The following is a 24564-nucleotide window of genomic DNA, read 5'->3' as shown; positions in this document are numbered from 1 at the left end:
CATCATGTGCTATGACCTTGGTGAGAACACACATGACTGGTCTTTGGTTGCATGGTGCAGCCCGCGTGTCCTGGGCTCTTACTGGAAAGATGCTTCCCCTGAGTCCCCTCTGCACCGGGCTCCCAAAGTGGACAGCAGACTGCAAACCATGCAAGACATCAGTGTGTGGGAGAGTAAGTGGTGAATGAGGGACGTCATGTGTGCATTGCTGTCTTTGTATTTTTTAATACCATATGCTCACAGTGTTGTGCAGAGAAACAACACAAACTATGTTCTGGATGAATTAGGGTTGCGTCCAAACTGGGAGCACACACTCAATAAAAAAAACAACTCTTTATGACGCATGACTGTTGCAAGAGAGGCTGTAGCACTGTAAACATCTACGATATCTTAATTTCTAAATATTATTGATAGCGATGAGATAGCTCCCTAAAAAAGGACAGACTGTCACTGAACACACCAATAAAATGATCATTAATATTATCATAATCAATTACTATAATTAGAAATATCATGTAGAATTAATATGATCATGAGAAAGACAAGTGATATGGCTTCCCTGCTAAACTCAGAGAAAACAGACAACAACTACCATAAGACCAAAGGTTAATATTACTGCCTGATCCAGGATATGGTTTTGTTAATGTTACAGTTTATTGGTATCAGCTTATGTGTTGTCCAAATGATTTTGTTTTAATGTAGAATAAGATTGGAGTAAATTATAATGACTAAATTCCAGGTGAAGTTTGCTGTTTCAGTGCACTGACGTTAAATTGTTTAAAAATAGAGTTTATCGTTAAAATGTTAGATATCCTGCCTTTATGTTTATGTAAGTAGTCACACGAATATGAAATGTGAGGTAATATTTTGAAATGGATATCACAACCAAAACATAATCACAAAGACATTCTGCAAAAGCGTGTAAAAACATTAAATGAAAAAAACTGCTGCAGATTCAGCATTTAGAGTTTGCCAATACTATTGGTAGGTTTATTGCTTATGATGTCATGTCAGACAACAAAGTTATATATTACGTTCTAAAATATTCTGTCTCTGCTCTATATATATTTGTCACAATTTTATGAGGGGTCATTGCCAAAAATGTGCATATACTGGCTAAAATATCGATATTGCAGAATTATTTTACCTCCAAAAATTGGTATTGTTCCCCAAAGTTGAGAATCAGTTGGGCTCTAACAGCGTGCTGTATGCATACTTTTGCAAACGGCCCTTCGTACTTTAAAAATGCATGAAGCGAATGCAAATTCTGGCCTTTGGATGTGCTTTTACATAGATTTAAGTCTGAGTGTCTTATGTCTGTATGCTATTCTAAGTGTGTACCCGCCTTCCTCTCTGCTTACAAGTGTGCATGGTTGTGAATTAATGAGTTTGAGCAGCACTGCTTGGTCTGTGATAAAATATCTGTGTCCTGCAGCCAGGTCTGGCAAAGCTCACCTGGACTCTGAGTCCTGCTGTCAGCTCCCATCTCCCTCCCCAACACTGCCCCCAGCTTACGACGCGGACATTCTCTAACCTTTGAAACATCCGCAGTAGGCTGCCTGATTCCCCGTGACATGCCATGCTCACTCCCTCACAGCATTAGCATAGCCGCGCAAACACCTCCCATTTTGCTAGCATGCATAGACAGGTAGGGGATATCTGGTGTTTTTTCTGCACCGCGGCTGATGCCAGGGTCCCGTCACATCTCATCGTCTCTTTTTCACCCCCTGAACGGAGGCTGGTTGTGTTAGTGAGGACAAAACACACAATAACACAACATCCATAGACCAGAACATGTTTGTGTATGTGTGCAGATGCAAATCCACAGGTTATCATTTGAAATGTCTCAACAACGGCTGAAAGCATTGCCACTAAATTTCGTGCAAACTCATGTTTTCCTCAAGATAAATTAGGAACAACTTTGGTGAGGTCTCTATTTTTCATCTAGCGCCACCATCAGGTCAAAATTTCTTTAGCTTAAAACTAAATACCTGCAAAACTAATGACATTCCCAATAGTCCCAGCTGTAATTTGTGTTTAGAGCTAATTAGCATGCTAACACAACAACATGAAAATGTTAAACACTAAACCCGCTTAGGATACTGACATTAGCAGTTAGCTCTATGCACTTAACAACAATGGCCCAGAGTGATCGGTAATGTCAGGGCAGCATGGTGTTGAGGTGGTTAGCATTGCAAGAGAAAGATATATTCAGGGGTTGAAGCAAAGAAAAATCCTGAGCCTGAGTTTTTTGCGTGTGACGGGGGGGGGGGGGGGGGGGGGGGGGCGGGGAATCAGTGGAGTAGTGGGGATTTTTAAACATTTATTATTAAAAATATCAAAAATTAGCAATATCTTTAGATCATACTGGAAGACATTGCAGGACATCCACAGGTCTCAAACTCACAAAGGTAGCTGTACAAGCACACACACACACACACACACATTGAGGCATTGCTATAATCACTTTTCTGTTGACTTTTTACTCCATTGACAGTTTTGTCAGAGTAATTTTGTTTTGCGATGAACGTGCACGAGTATTTTCAAGTCGTATTTTCAAGTCGTATTTTCACACACATGGTCAGCCATTGATGCCGGTACGTCAGCTGTGGTTGTTGCTCCCGGTAATCATGTTGTGTGTTGTAGAGTGCAAACAGCTGCTCTATGAGTGGAGTCTGATTCGTGACGTGGAAGCACTTTTTCACCGCTAGTTACATAGATTAGCTTTCTCGATCACAAAGTGCAGGAGCAAGCGCCTGCTGCTCTTAAGTTCTTGCACGAGCTACCAAAAGGCTTACCGTCTTTCCCAATTTTTCCTATCCACGCCCAGCTCCATTTATTTGTTAATCCGTAATCAATTAGGAGGGCATCTTCCCCAGGCTTCATGAATTTACTCTCCATCCTTATCTCCTACGTGACGTCTCTGCACGGGTATCAATTCAGCATGAGACTCGGCTGAAGCACATATTTCCAAGACCCGCCCCATTTTACTTCTCATTGGCTGATAATGTTAGTTTGAGAAAGGGAGAGTTGAGTTCCCATCATATCATTGGCAGACGCACTCATGAACTCCAAGTGATATCAAGACTTTTTTTTTTTTTAATATAGGATTTTTTTCCCGCAGCCAAACACCGCACACCGGAAATCCAGCACGGTGCTGGAATACTTTAAGCCCTGAGTTTGTTTTTTTTAATATTAAAAAAAAAACAAAAAAAAAACAAAACAAAAAAAACTCTTCACCAAAATATTGCTACGCCGGATTTCCGTCACCGTGCCAGAGGTCTTCAAGCCCTGTATATTGCTGTAAGTCACTCATCTCCGGTGTGTTTAACAAGGAAGCGCAACTGATGATGACAACACGCATCCAGGAAGGAGGCTGGTAAAGTCGTTGTCACTGTGATTATTGCTTTTATTGTATGGTATAATATCCTTGTCCTATCCAATAACACCATGCAGGCGTACTTGTACAGTATATGTGTATTATTGAGTATTATGCGCCATCACATCGTGTTCCCTCTCCAGTCATCTGCATTGCACCCTTAGTGTCTGGATGACACAGCCCGGCGCTGTCTCACCGTGTGTCGTGCTGTATCAAAACACAGTATTATATCGTATATCATCCTTTCCCATCCAACCTGTCATGTTATATAAGACCACTCTATATATCATCGTATCCCCCATTCTGTCACTGAGTCAACTGCTGCAGTGCCTCAATCTTCAGCTGATGCTGCTCCAGTGTGAGAGGAGCAGGGGTGTTAACTGGGTTAAGGACCGGGAGGATTACCTGAGCCTTTGCCGTTGCCAGCCCCTCTCACTGACTGGCTCAGTCAGGGTGGCTATTTGGCTGCTCTATAGCACAGCCGGTCTGAGCCCGGAGAAGAGGAAAAGAAAAAGGAAATTGAGGGAAGATGGGAGGAGTATTAGTCCCCGAACCCAGGACTTCACAAGACTACAGATTTAGAGAAACCCATTCAGAGAAAACCCGCCAGAGACTGAGTAAAGCCAAAAAGATGACACAGGAGATTGCAAACTGTGCCGTCAACTTCCTCCCCTCCTCAACCCCCCTCTCACTCTCTGACTCCGTCTCACTGTCTTTTTTTTTACCCCCACTCACAGAGCCGCTACAGGCCACTCACTCACAGGCAAAGCGAGCCATCTTAGGGGCGCAATCACAGGCAGCTTTTGATAAGCACCTCTGACTGGCACGCCGGGCCACCGCAAGGTCACCGAGCTCTACTCCATCCGAGAGAGAGGCGCAGTCTGCACTGGCAACACATCAATTACTGTGGGCAACAAAGGATGAACTATAACAACACAATAACCTGCTCTGTCTGGGCACTGAGAGGGCAACAGAGATGCTGTTCAGATAAGTGTTTCAATACTGGACTATAAGGAGGGAAAGAGGGAAGTGGAGGCGGGGGGTGGAGGGTGCATGTTTTCTTTCTGAGCCCAGAGCCGCGTCCAGAGAACGGGGCTTGGCAGAGATCCATGTGTCCCTTGGCGTTAGTACTGCAGTCACATTACATTTCCCCCTCTCTGCTGGATTGCTGTGTGCCCAGCCGACGCTCCCATCCAGGACATGTCGTGTCCACTTTAGACTTTTGGCTCTCTGGCTCGAGCTAATCCAGCAGCTAACAAACTGGAGCAGACTGCTGAGTATATAATTGTGTAAATAATTCAGGTCGTCTGTGAATGGAAGAGTTACGGTACATGGTTTTGCTGAGATGGTGATGAGCATATACACATGCCATTTGCTGTAGTGTAAACTGGAGCCTGCAGACACTGAGTGTGTTTGACAAAGACAGGAAGCTCTCAGACGACTGGACCTCTGCTGCTCTCCGTGCACATGCTTTACACCACCCACTACAGAGAGTGAAAACCTCGCCGTCCACGTGGAGCAGGTCTGTACATAATTCAAAAAAATGATTGCTTTCGACTTCCTGCTTGCTGCTAGTGACAGCCCCACTGAGATCCACTTGTGCCACGCACTCCCCGTACTGATCCTGCACCAATTAATTTCATGAATGACTAACTCGTGTTTGGTAACAAACTCCCAGTGGCTCTAGGCTTACCTCACTAGCCCCCTCCCTTACAACCCCCTCCAGAGGAGTGCCACTGCCAGGAATAGTCACAGGATAATGGAGTCAAAAGCCCTGTGCCTATAATGCACGAAAAAGGGGAAAATAATTACAGATCTAAGGCTTAAGATTAAAGTGAGCAGGCCAGTTTCTGTTTGTTGGTTTCACTACTCACGATTTCTCAAGGCAAAAACAGGTCACATGCATCTATTCAAAGGCATTTTAGATGACATCGTCGTCAAGAGTGCGCTCAGTTCAGCAACTCTGAGTGGCAGAATGTCACAAACTGTGCCATTACCGAGATGCATGTGCTAACAAAAAGCCTATACGCTCCCTTTGAATCCGAATTCTGCCTTGCTGAGGACATTTTTTGGACAACATTTGAGACAACATGGCCCTTGAGAGAGCCGGGGCCATGTTGTCTAAAATGTTGATTAGTTTTGGCATGTGTTGAGATAGATTGCCTGCCATCTTTTCATTATTTCCGCAGAACCCCCGGAGAGAGGGCATGGAGATGGACTTGAGCAGGCAAGGCGTAATTAAACTTCCACAGGCAGGTCATGTGCTGTTAAACGCTTTGCCACCATTTCTCATTACTTAACAGTGTAGTCTAAATGATACGCTGTCACTGGGCAAATTAATTGGTATTTGGTGAGGGCAGTATGGCGGCATTGTCTCCTACATGTGTCATAAGCTCTGTGGGACCACGAGAGGACTGCGCATTATCTGACCCCGATTAAGAACATAACACGAGTTAAGTACATAACAACTCTGGGTTATCGCACACGTCTCAAGCATTCACATGGTATGTAATTTCACAGCTATCTGACCCCTCTGACCTTTTTGAGTACATATTTCTTAATTTGTGCAAAAAGCAAGTGCTGTTTTCTTAATTTGGCTTCGCCCTACATTTAGGAGACAGCTCTCATGATGTGATTTAAGGGGAAAGTCCTGCATAAACCATGAAGCAGAATTTTAAGCGAGGTGACAAGCTCTGCACAACATACCACTTCATGCCCCTGACGAGCTAATATCAGAGCCAGAATAGCGTTATCCAAATGCTGTGTTGCCTCGCACAATCAAAATTTTAAACCCGGACCGACCTCTCAAGGTGCCGAGCGTTATTAATAATAAAACAGAGCAGATTTAAGCGCCGCAGAAAGATGTGACCTTTGAGTTAGTAATTCTGGCGCAGCACCAGCTCGTCTTACCTCCAAAGTAGGAGCCATCTGAAAGCTTGGTCTCTTTATTGCCTTTGGTTAGCACGCTGACAACTCCGTGCTGTATGAAGTACATCTTTTTGCCGATGGTGCCCTCCCTGATTATATAATCCCCGGGCTGGAACACCTCGAACCTCAGCTTGGTGAGCATAGAGGTGACAAAGTTGGGGTCGGCGTTGGCAAACAGAGGCATGGACGCCACCAGCTTTCGACAGTTAAAGTTGACGATTTCCTGCATGAGCACACAGAGAAAAGCAGTTAGCAAGAGTGGCAGAAAGGAGCGGGTGCTTCACAAAATGCATTGGCCTGTCACGATCTCAGACAAAAGGGATATTATAGTAACAACAGGAAAAATGTCAGCCATGCAGGACTTTTTTTTCTGAGCTCCTCTCAGTTTTACTCTTGTTTGGATATGGCCTCAAGAAAAGGAAAAAAAAACAAAAAAAAACAAAACAAAGGAAATGTCAAGCAGTACACAAGCTTTTGAATGCATGTCCATGGGATTCAAACGCAGACAGGAACACTCAGCCCACCTCACGCAGCGGCTCGTTGAGCTCTCCCAGGATGCTCTCCTCGTCGAACATCTTGCCCTGGTAGCGGTGCTCGTAGTAGTCGTGGATTCTCTGTCTCATATCTGCCGGCAGCTTGTGGAAGGACATGTACTGCTCCACCTGTTTGTACTGCGGGGACATGGAGACACACAACAATCAGGTTACTCAAAGGCCATAGTGCTGTAGCACAGATACACAGCCACAGGGAACAGCTGGAACTTGAGGTCAGACACAAGAGGTAATGGAGATGGATATATAGAGGCCATCCAGTCTCTTGCAGGTTTCCTTTTCATGATATGTGGCTGAATATCGTCTTAGCTTTTTGGTTTATGTTATATCCTGATAAGGCATATTGGCTGTCTTTAGGGATCCTAAATGATCATAATAAAACATTCACTAGTAAATATTTGTAACTCTACCTAACATTTTCTCCCACACTGCAACAGATTAAAGGATCTTCTCTGACTCGCACAAATCTCAAAATAAAGTGCTCTATAACGGGACAGAGCTTTTTGTACAGATGACATCCAACTGAAAATGAATTACATCATGTTCCACATTAGCTAACATGTTGAAAGCTACACTATCTTTAGTGATATGGTCTTTGTGAATATAAGTTTCAGCTGATATGCACTTGCGTATTGTTTACTGGCATCCAGGGCTCTTATTTGGAAAGATAAAAAAGGAAGGAGACTAGCTAATGTGTAAAGTTTGCTGTAATTTAATTTCCTCAACTTACCAGACTCGTGTTGGGTAAATATCTTGTTATAGTTACAGAAGTCATGCAGTATCGAGGTATTTGGTCAACAATATCCTGATATTTGATATTTTCGCCCTGTCCTTGCATTAAAGAAGCACTTTTGAGGTCCTTTTAAAATATCCATATGTCTATATACAAATTTTGTGATGCACTTTTGCCTAAAAATTGGCAATATTATTTTGTTATTGTTTTGGCTCCATATTTCTTGTAAGCAAAACCACGCACTAGTTCAACTAGAATACTGCTCTCCGAAGATATAGGAGAATTGAAAGAGGTGCGATCGTTGTCGAGAAGTGTTTAGTCATGTTGCCAGCTCACTGGAGCCTGTAAAGGATTCATCATGATGGCTAAACTGGGTCTTGTTTGCCACCGAAACATTATCAGAGCAAAGTGAATGTGTCACTTCAGTATCTAGTTGAGGTGTGTGTTTGACGAATTACATTCAGGCAACAACTCATATTTCTACATTGGGATATCGGAAAAGACTTGATACTCTTCATTCATAGTGTAAAATTTGTATAATTTGCCTCCATACACAGTATCTAATAATACATAAATCACATAACTGGTTGCAGGATACTATCATGTACTGTATTTAGTGCTCTAATGGAGAAGAAAAGTGTGAGTCAGAAGGAATGTGATGATGTGAGAGTGTTTACAGAAAGGTGCAATGTGCTTAGAAATTCAAATCATGTCTTTAAAACCAGTGACGGTAGAGAAGAAAACAAAGCACCCACAGATAAAAGAATGTTACAGTAGGACAAGACGCTTGAGACACTGATGTCACGTGTATGACTGCGTAAACTTATGTACAGTATGTGTGTAATTAAATGTTTTTCTGAGTGTGTGCTTCTATTTTAGTTGCTGTCTCTTTAAGGCCACCCACCCTCCTGTCTGCTCTGATTGGTCAGCTAACACACGCCTGAGCCAGCATCGCTCATCGTGTCTCCGGTCAGCTCTGTCATGTTTTAAGCTTCCAGTTAGCTTCCCTTCTGCCGTGACTATAGGCATACATCATGCAAATAAAAGACATGGTGACGTAGTGTGTTGTCAAGAAGTCACGGAATTAAAGGCGGGACTACTGACAAGGCGTTTAAGGAGCAGTGTTTTCTGTGGGAGAGAGGAGCTCCGGGTGCGCAGACACTTGGCTTTATGTAACTTTTACATGCACAAGAACCTGAACAACACATTGACGGAAAGGAAAACAACAAAAAAAGCACAACAGGTCTCCTTTAAATTCAAAATTAAACGAAACACGAAATAGTTAAGAAATGTACCAAAATACCAAAGCCACTCAAATGAAATCAAGATAAAACTAATGAAAAAATCAAATAAAGTCTGTGTGACAACCATGCTGTGATCTCACTGATGGGTCCTGCTGATAACTCAGTATAATATTTGCACTGTGTATGTGAGTGCAGTGTTGCAATTATGTAACAAACAAAGCCCCGTAGCTCTTTAAACACAACCTACATCAAAACACTCCACAGTGTATTCAATGTATGTTCCACAGTGCAGATGGTGTGTGTGTGTCTGTATCCTTCAGTCTTTATGTTGTTTGTTTAAGATGGCCTTTCATTGATTCTACGATAAAGAAAGCAGAGACACACATCAAAGCACAATGAGACCACCTCGGGAATAATAGCAGGTAAAAATCCTTGACCCAAATAACAAAGGAAAAAAGAAGAAATTATCCATTCAAAGGGCCACGCCGGAGGTGCTCTTTTGATCACCGTTTCTACGCTGCCTAACGGCCTTACCACTCAGTGACACGCCTGACCTCAGATGTCTCCCTCTTTGTTATCCGGCTCTCGTACTCTAGTCACCACTGATCTTGGAGGAGATCATCAAAAGGCCAATCTTTTGAGAAATATAGCACAGTAAATAAGGACGGCTGTCTCATGCAAGTCAGATTGTTTTTTTTGTGAGAGCAGGAAAGCTGTCAGGCTTCCTGACAATCAGGAGATGAGAAACACATACGAGAGTCCAGAACTTTAAAACATGATGACAGACTTAACTACAGTACAACCACTTTGGGTCGACTCTGTTCAGATGCTAACAAGGATTTGCAGGTTGCATCTTCTGACCCTCTGACACACTCATTGTTTGTAATCCTCCTCTCTGCGGCCCCCCATGACACCCTCGACAACGCTCTGCTCTGCAATGATCTCTTTTGTCTCCTGTGCTCCGCTCTTTGCAGAATTTGGATGGATTTTGGATTTCTGTATTTGACAGGAGGCTGTGAGTCTGGAGTCAGTCTCTGTATGTCGATGATACAGCTCCCTTGACTGTGGACAGGTAGCCATAAAAACTTTTGCACGCCCTGGCTTGTAATGAAGATTTTTAAATACATTGTTGTTGCCGTTACAACCATAAACACCAGTGTATGCATATATCTACAAGTGCAGGGAAATACTGCATGCATAGTTTACAACAAGAAATCCTGCATGTGAGAGGGATTAGCTGAACTACTATAAGATATGTCAAACACTAAGAATTTGCTCATCTGATATACTTAAAATGTCAAGATGCCTCTTCGCAAGTGGAATATTTGACAATGTATGTGTGTAAGGTGACCTGGAAAATTAAATGCTTGCACAAGCAAGAATAAGACGTGGAAAGAAGCTTTTAGATATCCGGTCTCCGTGCATTGGAGATGGATGAGCTCTGTCATGGGGTAAGGGTTTGAGTCTTTATCCCCACAATCCCTTTGGCATAAAATTGAGCGTTTACTGATCTGATGATGAAATAGAATCCTTGCACAGAGAGGACCTTTTAGCTCCTCTACTCCGAGTGACGGAAAGCTCCAGAAAACGATGGCAGACGTCTCCAGCTGCAGTCCCATTGGCTGCTGAGCACCGCTTGTCTGCGTGCGATGCCACGGTGAAGATGACAGGTGTAACCCACATTCTGCATCTTGTCTAGTGTCTTTATGTCTCCGGCATTAGACATGCCACAGCATGGCGCTGTGTTTCAAAGGCGTGGATTATCATCTCAGAATGTCTCCCGACCCCCCCCCACATACTTTTTTTTACATTCATCAAAGAGATAATAAACACTGTCGACATGTTAAATAACCATTTATCCTCAGCTTTTCAGCAATTTGATTCTCCCAGCAGGAAAAGCGGGCATTGAGTGAACAAATGCAAGATAATGTCCTGTTGCTTTTGCTTTGTGATGAGTACAACTGTACTTCATAGGTGCTCCGTGTCCCACTCAAAGGCATTTCGTATTTACTAATCGCTGCTGAGTCAGAGGAGGAGCTGACAGGGATGTAAAGACACCGACCATAGGGGGGTTATGGTCTGATAACACCCCCTGTGACAGGAAATTATCTTATTGCTGCACAGCTGCCATCATGCTGCCGTCAGGAGGATCAACGCTCTCCTGCTTTACTTGGCCAAATCAAATCATGGTCAGCATTAAAGAGGAAATCATTGCACCATCAGCCTCCCTCACATGAGTAGCTGAGGAGAACCATAGGCTCGGTTCATCTGTTCTTTCTTTCTTTAGTTCGACATATTGGGAAAGATAGAATTTGTTCAGATGAGAGGACTAACACCACTTTCATTTCCGTAGGGTAACCGCAAGCATCTGGTTAGCTTAGAAAACAGCGGCTTTGGCTTTTTCCAAAGGTGAAAGTCCGCCTACAAACGTCTCTATCGCTCAGGCAATAGAGACTCCTCCTGCCAGTAAGTAGCAAAGTCTGGCATCCTCTCGATGATGACAAGACTCCAGGATGTTACTGCGCCCACCCAAGAAAAAGTTACATAACCATGTCTTACTTACACTTAGTTTTTGTACTGAATAAGCAAATAAGATATAATGTGTTAATTAGCAGAACTTTAGAGGGGCTGGTAGTCGGACTTTGTTATCCTTGGACGGAGTCAAGCTAGCTGTATCTCTATGTTTCAAGCGTTTGCTCTATGCTAAGCTAACGGGCTGCTGGCTTGATAGCTTGATATTTATTGGACAGAGACAAGGTTGGCATCAATCTTCCAGTCATGTAACTTTTGCAAAGACAGGAAAAAAGCAAAAATCTAAGTTCGAAAAACATTAATCCAAACTTTGGTGGTTTTACTTTGACAGTTCTGCTGCAGATTTTGAATTTTTATATATCTTTCAAGCATGATAAAAGACAATTATACAATGTATGCTGCGTTGTTCAGCCTCTTAGCTCCTCGTTAGACAACCATCCCAGAAAATCACTTTTCCTTTCCATGTCCATGGATGATGCAAATGGACTGTTTATCTGGCTAGTGCACAAACTGTTCCCGCGACCCTCGTATGTGCTGAGGATGATTTATGACCTGTCAAAAGTGAAGCATGCATCTGTACAGTATATACTGCAAGCGTCTTTCTGTAACTTGTCGTCTCCTAAGTACATAACAGTCAAGAGGTTTGTGTGTGGGCGAGCCTGTGAGCTCCCGGCCTTGGCAATCGTACAGTACTGTAGTAGCTGCCCACTGAGCAATACAGAACTGCATCTTCATGGTATTTAATTTCACAAATCCTTTTCCTTTTCCTTTCTCAGTTTTGATCTCTTTCCAAATGGCCATTCTTGGTCTCTTTCCCATTCATACTTTTTCTTTCTTCTCTCTTTTATCACGCTTTTTAATTTTTGTCCAATTCCCTTTCTCTCTCACGCAGCTCTCCAAGCAGATGCAAATGTTTCACGGAATAAAATATGAATAATTCATTTCCCAAAAGAAATGTCAGCCACTTAATTATACTTTCTAAACATTTATTTTTCTCCACTGTTCTCTGTTTCCTTGTCCGTAACGTTGGGTTTCATGGTCAAAGGATTTGGGTCATACAAATCAGTCTGACTTTAGTCGTACAAGTAAAAAAAAATGGGCATTACAAAAGGGGAGTAATGGATGTATTATTTTGTGATGTAATCAGGCCACAGCTGGTCAAGAGAGAGTGCGATTGGTCAGTGATCAATGTGGTGCATTCTGGTTAAAAAAGCAAGGAAATTCCCCTGTTCTTCACAAACACTAGCTGCCACTGCATAATAGAATGAGACAAGCTTGACATCAACCCAGCAAACACTGCAAAAAGCATAAATTTGCCCTGACATTAAATTTAAAATGTATTGACAATGGCTGCATCTTTGATTTGGTCTTGGTTATGCACTCAGAGAGCGGGTATTTCATGGAGCACCTCTGGGGCATGTCAACAGTCCTTGACTCAGCAGTGAAAGTTGTGTGGCAGACAGGGAGGAAAAGGGAATGTAACAGGGTTTATATTAATGCCATCAGTCAGGTTCCGACTAATGAGAACGGCTCTTACTGTAAGGCAGAATCAGACTTAAGCTCCTCAACTTGTTGACAGCTGTGTCCTTGGGTTGCCTGTATGGGAAACTCATGACTTAACCTCGACAAGGAGCCACAAAGTTTTTGCTATTGTTGGAAGGAACCTACATCTTTGTCGTGCTGGGGATTTTTTAAGGCCTTTTAGAATCAATCAACGCAGTATATTTAGCCCAAATAAGGAGAACACTTAAACTGCATGTTTTACTTGTTCCCTGACAGCATTAATCCATTTATTTCCCTCTTGGGAGGAAAGTCACAACTCTGTAAGTGCAAACATAGTCTTCCTCTGATGACTACTTACTGTATTTCCAAAGGTCCTGATTGGGGGATTGACGTGGGGGAACAAAAGATCTCTAGAGCCTCTACACCCTCAGAAAATCAGCTTTGGGCCTCTTATTAACTATTCCCCAAAGAGCCTTGTTTAATTGCCGAGTGTTAATTAGAGATTTAGAGGGGAGGGGCTGCAGCACCCCAATGCCATTTCCTTCTAAAGCCATTTGGGACAGGCATGCCATGACACGCGACTCTCCTGGGCATCCCTGATTTCATCACCAACTACCAACAACAAACAGAGCAGCACTCAGACATCCCACGCTGAATAATATTCATCATATAATAAAAAATTAAAATCTGGAAAACCTGAAAGGATCAGAGAGCTTCTATAAAGTGAGACATTATGGGCACATGTTAGCGACAATGAATGAGATTATGTCCTTTGTTTGGTGTTCTCATTCCCTTCTCTCTGTAATATATGCATTTCCACTGTAGAGGGCCATAGTGGCAGATAAGCAGCGGCTTACAGAGAGCTGGAGTGGCATGCATACCCTGTATGCACGGTCACATGTGCAGCCATCTTGTGGCCCCAATCTGGAGAGATGTAATTCTCTTTGTGTGATAATGGTTCTCAACATGCCCAAGACAAGAGGGAGGAATCCTTTGGGGAATTGGCAGATTTGGCAGATGCTTAACCCACTACAGCTCACAATGTTTTAGACCGGTTAATACACGAGTTCAATGTGGGGATGAGAGACCCCAACAGATTATTGAATAATACTACAGGAGTCTATAATAAAGGAAAATACTGGATCTCAAGTATTGAACCGAGGGAGATTTAACTGCTGTTGAGTAGGTTACAGTAGATCAAACTAGGGTTGGGACCGAAAATAACTGAAAGTAAAAACAAATCACTGTTGTACTTAACAGAATAAATGCATTAAGTATTCTTTACTAATAGATATCCAATGCTTACTTAATTTTATGTTTGACTAAAATGTTTTAACCATTTATCAAAATGCTAAAAAAAATAAGTAGTTTTGGGTTTTGAACTATCATTTGGACAAAACATGCGGTATGCACATTTAATCGTTGGAACTTTTACGATCCTCCCATTTTACACATTAACTATTAATCGTTAAATTAGAAAAATAATTGACCAAATAATCAAAATGAGTCAGTTGCTGCCCTATAAAATCTTACAATCTGACTTATTTTACAGGGTTTGAATCGAGCAACATTTTTCTGTCTGAACCCGGTCAGTAACCGAACCTGACCTGAACTCGACATGCATTCTGTTTTTTTTATGTCTGAACCCGACTTGAGCCCAGTGCATTTAATATAAACTGAAACACTAAGTTTGTGTTACCCTGTCAGAAAATTATTACCATGGTTACAGCTTGCCTCTTTACCCTGATTACACACATGTATAGTGTGTAGATGACCATAGAGGCAATGTTCAATGCACACAGATATGAAACAAAAAATAAAAACATATATCATATGTCATTTGCCGTTACCAAACCCGAACCCAGACATAATTAACACATTTTTATTTGACTTATTTGGTCATTCACATCCTGTCAGGTTCAGGTCGTATCCATGCTCTAGTCCAGGGTTGCCGTGCAGGCCAAAGATGTATAATGTAAAAAAACAAAAACATATATATATATGTATATACGATGGATGCTTACTTTTGGCCCTTGGCTCAACATTTAGTTTTGGATTTGGCCAAAAAGATTGGGGAACCCTGCTCCAGTCAGAGCACTTAAACTCAGCTCAACTAGCACTGAGTACAGAGTTCAAAATAGAGATATCAAAATCTGAATCGCTACTTGAAAATGTGACTAAAATCCCATAAATAGAGCACTCTGAAACCGGCCCTTTGCACCTCTAACACATGAGAGTCTCTGAGTAGAAAAAATGTAGCGCTCTCGCCACGTCCGGCTTCAACCTGTCTCTATTCCATTCAGATCTGACATGCACCCAAACGAATCCATGCAGTCTGATACATCGGGAACAAATAAGATTGCAAACAGGTGGAAAACACATCACATTTAATGTGCCTATTTACACCTACAGGCTCTGTTTACACACAGCAAAAGACAAGCATCAGGCGTATATCTTCAACAGAGTGATAATGAATCTAATAAAGCTATTTTTCATCTCAGTGGGGCCCCACATCCAACCCCTGGTATTTAGTGTGATTGTTGCGCTCTCTACTTTGTGTAACAGTTAACAGGCTGCCTGATTCCTATTTAAGAGTTCATTTAAGTCTGCTTGCAGGCTTCTGACAGCCCGGGCATTTATCACATGGTGCCACATTGTAATAGAATTCTATTCAGAAAAAATTATACTCTGGCTTTCTGATGATAATTTTCACCATCTTTGACGGCAGAGCCCCCCCCCTCCCCCCTTTCTTATTTCCCATCTGTACATTTCTAAGAGACCTTCATAGGCTAATTTTCATCATAGCCCCCTCCCCAGAGGGATTTCACAGCTTTGTTTCCCATCTAAATTTAACCTGTTACCTGGACATTATCACCTGTGCATGCCAACTGGACAGATGGCCTCTCATCTCGGCCATACATACCGCCATGTGTGTACGACAGATTCCACGCTCTACTTTTTACAGCTCATTTAAAGCAGATGAATACAGAAGCTCGTGCCACGTAATGACCAGCACGAGGCAGTTAAATGTGGTGATGGTGCTGCTCGGATCAGCGTTGATCTTCCTTCTTGTATTCTTTAAGACACTAAACAGTGATCAGTATCTACTCTCCATCCCACTGTGACATTATGGGTTGTGAATTTGTGTTGATGATTATTGAATGTATGAGTACAAGCTGGATTGAGGCAACTGCAACCTGCAACTGTAATACAGCTCTTAGCTAGCTAATGTTGAAGCATAACTATCAAAGCACATACCCGTGATCTATGGAGCTGTATAGCATCCATATTACAGATGAGGACCTCGCAATTCACGCTACTTCACAGACATCTGGTGTATGCAAATGCTGCAGTTTTGTAGTCTTGCTGACAGCATCTTTTGAATATCAACACGGAGGATATTTGGCTTCCGACAACACAAAAACTCCAAACTGCAAAGTGCACAAATCTATTTCTCAGCTCACCACCAGCCAACAGAACAAAGACTGGTGGTGGCATTTGCAGCACTGACTAATGACTCAAAATGTCTAATTCCTCATATTTCACAGCCTGCTACACATGTGTTGAGTCAGCACTGCAAATAAAGTATTAAAGGAGCATTTCTGAACACTGTGATGATGTTTAGAAAGCAACAAAGACCAAAAATGAAAAAATAAATAAATAAATACAAAAAACATTTTATGCTGTAGGTGAAGTTATTATTTTTCTCTTAATTTGATGGCACAAAAAACAAACAAACAAACACACAAGCAGACACTCTTTGTAATCTTGTTTGATCTGCTATTTAACAAATACACACTGGTTATGATGAGAATTAATGCTTCTCGATGCCCTTTGAGTTTCCACTCAGAGACTGAGTTTTTTATGTTTAGTTAGTTTTTGTTTTTTTTTAGTTTATTTGTTTATTCGGACATGTTAAAGACAAAATAATGTTGAATTACACCCATTGAAGTGCCCTGACAGGGAACCACACATTAGTATCAACACATGTACTGTTACTCAAATCAAATATAAGCGTGAAGGGAGAACTTTTCTTTCAATTTGGTATTTCAAAGCAGTAGACTTAACCTCTTCTTTTGGTAAGAGAATAAAGAATTATGCAAGAATTACAATGATTCACTGTTTGTTATCAAATATTTTATAATTACCTGATTTCTGTCATGTCACAATCCTCACATTGTGCATGATTCACTGAAGGCTTACAGTAGGAGGGTTACAGTAGTGACAGTAAGCCCACTATCACATCATCGCCTCGTTGCCTCTTTAAGAAACCCTTTAAGATTTTACATTCACTGACTGTAACAAATGAGACACCAGGGAACCTCTCACTGTAGCAGACAGGCATATAGAGGGTTGGGTGGTAACACATAACGTGACTGGGAATATTATGTTATTAGATTGCAAAACAAACAAACAAACAAACATAATAAACAATCTAGATTACATTTGAAGAAATGTTTAATCAAATTACAGTTAGCTTTATTACATTTCTGATTACATCTTTAAAATATGACAATTTAATTTGTTTTGGAACAGCTTCCCACACAGCACACCTGTAGTTTGTGTAACGAAAATTATGCAAATGCTGGATATGCAAAATGTTTTTGGTCTTTTTTTTTGCATTTACAATGTTTCAAATAATTGTGGAACTAAAATATCTGTGCCTTATTTTTAATTAAAAAAAATGTGTATGAAGTGCAAATTTTCAATATTTCATTTTGAAGTAATCTCTCTCTCTCTCTCTCTCTCTCTCTCTCTCTCTACATATATATATATATATATATATATATATATATATATATATATATATATATATATATATATAGTAGGACTGTCAAACGATCAATTTTTTTAATTGCGATTAATCGCATTTTGTCCATAGTTAACTTGCTATTAATCGCAAATTAATCGCAATATCTCTGGCACATTTTAATCTGTTCTAAATGTACATTAATGTATTTTTTTCATGTTCTTAATACTTTTAACAACATGAGAAAGGGCAAATATGCTTGCTTTATGAAAATGTTTATTCAACACTTCAAATCATGCAGGAAAATAAAATATATATATATATATATATATATATAAAATAAAAAATATCACCTTACCCTAAATGGCATCAAAACATGGAGATGTCTGCTTTTGGCGAGGGGGGGGGGGGCGGTGGGCTCTCTGCATCTGCCGTGTGTTTGGCTTGCAAATGATATTTGAGACTCGACGTACTTCAATGGTAACTCATTTCATGTCCACAGTACGTGCAGATAACTTTTGTCCTATCGTCCGAACCATCTAGCAGTGTTTTGAAAGTGAATTTGCCATTAATAAGTCCTTTCTTCATTTCCTTTCGCTTTCGCTTTTCAGTCCACCATGTTTTTACCGAAAGCCAACCCTGCTTCTTCTTTTTCTGATTCCCTTTCTTATTCTTCTGCCACCCTCTGGATCAAGACTACAGGTGCCATCGACGGCCGTAAATCATACAATGCGCGTTTCTTTTTTTTTTAATACCGAGCGTTAATCGCGTGTTGAAAAAATTAACGGCGTTAAGAGGATGTTGCGTTAACGCGTTATTAACTCATTAACTTTGACAGCCCTAATATATTGTAATCCAATGGATAACACTTCTAATTACAAATATTGCATATTGCTGTGTAATTTCCCTGCAGTAACTGACCCCACTTTACAGTATTCTGACCCCACCCCAGGCATATATAATGACTCGGTGTGTGATGTCAGGTTGGGCTGACTGGCTGCTGTGTCGCTGGTGTCTCACTTAGCAGATTTCTCCCCAGGCTGAGTCCCGGTGGACAGGAACAGCTGTCCCTGTCATGGCGGCCCAGTGGCCATCTGAAAACAGCCACCTGTCCTCTCAAAACTCCAGGGATTGACCAATGGATTGTCCACTTCTTGAGTGTGTGGATTATGGTATTAGTCTAACACTGAAAAGGCAGAGTGAAATCACCAGGAAGCATATCCCATTGTCACACAACTGATGCGGGGGGCCAATGACAAAAAGGTTTATGTCTTTGAAGGAAATAACCCTGATAAGCAGAAGGGAGGAGTGGGTATAGTAACAGTGTGGTAGAAATGACTACTATCTGGCTCCAACAGCCAGATGAGCACGTATTGACAGTGCAGCCAGAGAGTGCCTTATCAGCGAGGCATGTGGGAAGATAAATGAGAGAATCCGCGCTCTTTCAAATTAATTGCAGTCTGCAGTAATAACCTTTCTGCAGGCTGGCATCGTGGGAAGCTGTGGGAGCACAAGGGAGCCTTTTTTTTCTGGCTGGGGGATTCTTAAGGCGCCTTAGGGGGTGATCCCAGCAACGGCAGCAAATGGCTTCGGTAGTGCCTGCTGACTGGTGCTGAGACAGGCCAGCTGTTCAGTCTACTTGGCAGCGAGGCATCTGTAAAGCTGTGCAGCAGACGAGTGGAGAGCTCTTAGCTGGGAGATGGTCTGCTCCCCTTTCATTAGGCGGCTACTTAGATCAGCAGCATTAGCCGTGAACCGACTTGAATGTTTTACTTTTACGGAGTTTTCAGTTGGTGAGAATCTGGTGAACTAGTCTCTGTGTTACTCACCCCTAGATTTGTGAGGTGTTCATTTATCCATTGCGGCGTTTCTCCTTTTGAAGACCCATTACGTCAGCTAATCTGTTCCTCTGATCGTCTACCGGGGCCTTTCTCTCTGCCCTCTTTCCCTCCCGCTCTCCCCTCCCTCGTTCAGGTAGGGTCTGGTCTGTAGAGCCTCTGCCTTCATTCCCGCGGGGTCATCCTCCCTCGTCTCTTCCTCGCCACAGACAGTGGGCAATGTGGCAGCTTCGCAGCTCAGCTCATTATCGCCCACGCTGGGCCCACAGAGGGCATGGCACTGTGGAACATGACTTGGCCTTCGCAGCCAGCTGTCAGGGCTTTCCTTTCACTGAACCGGGCATGTTGGGGTTCCTGTCGCTTTATGGATGGTTCCACGGACAAAAACCCATCCGGCCAAAGATAAACAGCCAGTTTGCAGGAGCTGAGGAAACGTGAAGATGGAGCTCAGTATGTCCTATCTTCTAGTAATTGTGCTTTCTGTATCTGTTGTGGTCTATCTCTCTGAAAAAAAAGGCTCTGGCTTCTTTGTAGTTATTTAAACCAATCACAGTCATCATGGAAAATAGGGTCAGGAGGAAGCTGTTTTTCTATTCCATGCACACGAGGAGGCCAGTCTTGCGTTAAAATGGCTAAATCCTTGCAAAAGAGGGGGTCACAGCTGCTAGCTTGTTTAGCTATCAGGTGTGTGTTTGGGTAACTTGCCATGTTCAGCATGTAGGCCGCAAAGCTCAGAGGCTCTTGCTGTTTCTACTGTAGAGATCAGGATATCGAAAATGGTAACAAGCAGATAGTAGAAAGGAGACGAATGTTGACTGAAATAGTCCGCCAATTGCATTCTTTGATGGTTGTAGCTCAGTAGTAGAGCGGGGCGTCCAGCAATTGGAAGGTCGTTGGTTCCATTCCCAAATATTCTTGAGCAAGATACTGAACCCCTAACGCTCCTGATGAGCAGGTCGGCACCTTGCATGACAACCTTTGCCATCAGTGTATGAACGTGTGCATGCATGGATGATTGCGACAAGTGTTGTAAAGTGCTACAGAAATGCAAGTCCATTTATCATTTATACCAACAGTGTACATCTAGTGAGTTAGGCTAGTTGCAGCGGAAAGAAAATGATCAATCAAGTGTTCCCTCGTCTTCAGAATGTTCCCGTTCTAACACTATTGTAGATAAACCAACTTTTAATTGTTTATCTACAATAGCCCTTTGATTAAGCTGAAAAATTAACACATGAAAAAAGGGCAATTTGTTTTAGCATTCAAGTGCTGCTATGCTGAAACTTCCTCTCTGACTGGGGAGAATAAAGTCCATAAATATGACAAGAAAAAACAGAAACAGATAATATTTTAAATTTCCCTTCAGAACTTGCCTGAGAATCATCCTGTTTTTAAGTTTTCTTTGGTACCAAAGTCATCCGGTGATATTTGTTTATACATCCATGAGCTGATTAGAAAAAGGAGCTGCTAATTCAGGATACTTTTTTTTTTTGTTTTTAAAGTTGTAAACAAATAGAGGCTAAAGTTGTAGCCATTGCAACATCATACTTCCTATTTATGTCCCAAAAATGTTTGTGGGAACCACTGAAAAAAAAAAAAAAAAGCACTCCCATTTGACTATTTAATAGTGCCACAAAGACGTTTTGGGGTAGACACCCATCTTCAATATACACATGTAAGGAAATTATAGATGACTGGATGTTTGACTATCACAGACTTGAAATAAACCAATTAATAATAATAATAATAATAATGATACTTCCCTCTTGCACTAATCTACTATTTTTTAAATAGAATAGACTGAGTCTAATGGTGCTTGTTTTCCCTCTTTGGGAGAGTTATGATGTCAGTGTGTTTTTAGTGGCTGTACAAACCTTAAAGAAATTGAATTTTGGGCTGAACCGCCGCAATAAATGACAAAATAAAAGCAAGCTCTACGCTGAGGATGGGCCAGCATCCTCCCTGTACCACCACCGTCCTCTCTTCAACATAAATCACGACAACAACTGCTGTCAGCAGCGCGTCATCTTGACTCACCTTCTCCTGGTACTGCCGTCGAGACGAGTCTAGAGATTGGATTAGCGCGGTGGCGTGGCCCACAAACATGGCGTAGCAGGTAGCGCCCACAATCATGCTGAGGATGGTCAGCCACACGTCTGTCATGCCCACCGGGGGGTACATGCCATACCCAATACACAGCATGTGGCTCATAGCTTTGAAAAGTGCGTAGGAGTACTGCTGTCCCCATGTGTCATTCTGCATGAAACAGAGGAGATGGGGTGAGTCAGGGTGAGTCCATTGGAACACTTTCTATCTTGCTCACTCTCTCTCTCTCTCTCATCAGGGTGTTGATGGCACATTAAAGGTCAATGAGCACCCTGACAGCTCGCACACACACACACGCACACATCCAATTACTTAAGACAAAACTAATGGCAGATGTCCACTTCAAACTGTCTTGGTCGAATGCAGGGCAGCTGGCAGGGTAAAACATACTTTTCAATATGCAAAACATTTGGAGCAAGCAGACATTTGGGCGAGAGCCTAAAACAGAGCCCTGAGAATGGGCGGATGGAGCGTGAGACACTGGAGGCTTGCATGACAGTAAGTAGGTCAGCTATTTAGAAAAATGTGATTTCTCTGTGAGTTTTCTCATTTGTAGATAAATTGCCCCCTTTTTTCCCTTTAGATCCCGGTGGTAGTTCATGGCAAATCAATATCAACTCTCTCCTGGGGGTGACATGTCCAAATTGCTTTCAAACTCATTTCCACGGCGGAAAAAGCCGAGAGAGATAGCAATTTTATTAGTGCCCTCCTGAAAAAAAGGTAAGGAGCGATGACCCAGCGCGATAATGGGACAGCTACTGTAAAAGAAGACGAAAAATGTCCCGTAATGATTCTAATCAGAGCCGAACCAACCGTGACTGAGTCAATACTAACAAACTCTTCGTCTACCAGGTGATGTGGGCCGAACATGAGGCGCTTTCCAATCCGAGAGGCGCCTGCCTGCGAGGCTTGAATTAATTCAGAAAGATATATTTGTTATTCTGTCACACTGAGAGCCATTCTTCTACGTAATGCAATTAATTAGACAGTGTTTACTGTCGGAAACACAACAAACTCCATTTTGATGTTAATGAGAGGCTACATCCCTCACACAGGATTTGAAACTAAGTACATTATGAGTGCTCTTCCTCACATCTCAGGGCCTCTGCACTCCTAGATGCAAAAACGGCAGTCTTTTTTAGGGAGGTGGGGTGGAGGGCAGAAATCTGCTGAGGCAACCTCTGTGGAAGTTTTGAACTGCATGAAATCATCCTGTGACAAGGCATTTGGCATGTGAGCGCATGTTGCAGAGGTATTAAAACATTGAGGAAAATCAAGACTGTTTATAAAGGTTTCAGCAGCAGTTAGTGGAGGTAAAAGTAGGGTTTGTTATCAAGAACACTTTGAGGCAATAATTCAGGAAAATATGCAAAATACGCAAATATTTAATTGCATTTTGGACTACTTAAATCTGACTCTTACTCTTTTGGCTTTGTGTATACAGCTTGTTTTTCACAATAAAACCCAAAGATGAATACAGCATTCATGTCCTTCTTTTCACTGCTGCGGAATAAGACATCAAATCAAATCTTAATCTCTGCATATTGTACTGTTCCTTAAGACAGTTTACATTATGTCAGCCTTACGTAACTTAAGATAATCCCCTTGCAGCTCGCCTCCATGCGTATTGAACCAGTGGTAAAATGCATCTTTCATGGCCGAGAAGGGAATAGAAATTTAAAAATGGAAGAGGAAATGGTGACGTTCTCGAGTCCGTATCTTTAGTCCTAATCCATTTTAACTGGTTAAACTGGAGGGTTGATCAACCAGTTGCTGGTTTGAGCTGCTGTCCCTGAGCAGGACCACCTCGCCTGATGACTGTGCGTATCCGTGCACAGACAGGTATGGAGAACAAAGCTAAAATTAGCTAAAGTGTGAAACATCTCAAGGGACAGTGGTTTGCAACATCTGTCGTTTCTTATGATTAAATATAACAAGTGAGCATGTCAGGGAGGCAGCGAGGCATGATGAACCAAATACATCATACCTTGAGCGATGTGAGTACTCATGTGACATCCGCTCTGGCACGGAGAGCTGAACATACAGCTGACTGGAAGCTGGTTTATGTAAAAGACCTGAATATGTTGTTTTGTTGTCAGCTACTATTTCTTATCAGTCTCTAACTATCTTATCTTATCTACTCGCTTGTATTTGTATTTGCTTTTGTTTTTACGGGCTTTTAAAGGCAATTTTAATGTATCTCTACGTTCCTGTAACACACTTTTGTGCTTTTGTTCTATGTCTGAATGATGCTGCATAAATAAATTTGCCTTATTTTTTATATTTGCCTAAATGATTTAAAAAAATAAATTAAAAAAATGTTCTGCTGGAGCTACTAGCTGCTCTTAGCTCATTAGCTCAGTTAGCCATGCAGCTAGTGGTCCTAAGCTGACTCTGAGTCAATGCAAACTAGAAGCTTTGAGTAAGAAACAGGCTCAGCAGCCTCTTTCTTTGACATAATATCAAAACTTCAGAAATTTATTCAAATCCTGCTAATAATTTGTGTTAATTTTTGAATGTTTTAAACTTAGATTTTTTTTTACATGAATCTTACATATTGCACCTTTAAGACTGTAATTTCCTCACATTCTTTTAATCATCTTAATATGAAAGTACCTTTAATTATCAATTTCGAATGAAATGATTTAACATTTTTCTACAAAGGGCACTGTGACAAAGACAGTTATTTTTTCAGTTTTTCACTGGATTTACCTGCCATCAAGCCCAACCATCACCCTATTGTCGCTTACATCACCGTAAGTTAGGGTACCGCTCTCCACAGCTGCAGTCCTTAAGGGTTAAATAAATGTTGATTTATTGGTATGTTACACTGAGAAGAGAAACATTCTCTGGTGTCAGATCCCCTACCACAAACCCCGACGGTAACTCGTAATCCTCTTTTATAACGCACAAAGTTAACATGAGGCCATCAGCTGCGGGTGATTCAGACTCGCACATCAGGTGTGACACAGTCCGCTTCCATAAGCAAATAAGAGAGAT

At 41.8% G+C, this 24564-nt stretch overlaps 1 protein-coding gene across 3 annotated transcripts in view; it reads right to left on the bottom strand.

Moving 5' to 3' along the window:
- hcn4 (hyperpolarization activated cyclic nucleotide-gated potassium channel 4) overlaps window positions 1-24564 on the bottom strand; it is a 77190-nt gene that overhangs the window by 10642 nt on the left and 41984 nt on the right. For all 3 annotated transcript variants that reach the window (XM_030413241.1, XM_030413240.1, XM_030413239.1), the window contains 3 exons: window positions 21496-21714; window positions 6832-6978; window positions 6290-6530 (listed from right to left, as the gene is read on the bottom strand). In XM_030413241.1, coding sequence (XP_030269101.1) covers window positions 6290-6530; window positions 6832-6978; window positions 21496-21714 — 607 coding nt within the window. The remainder of the gene's footprint in view (window positions 1-6289; window positions 6531-6831; window positions 6979-21495; window positions 21715-24564) is intronic.

Source organism: Sparus aurata, chromosome 4 (assembly GCF_900880675.1).
Source record: "Sparus aurata chromosome 4, fSpaAur1.1, whole genome shotgun sequence".
Classification (NCBI taxonomy): domain Eukaryota; kingdom Metazoa; phylum Chordata; class Actinopteri; order Spariformes; family Sparidae; genus Sparus; species Sparus aurata.
Note: the sequence above shows the minus strand (reverse complement) of the source record. Positions and strands in the feature narration are given on the sequence as shown.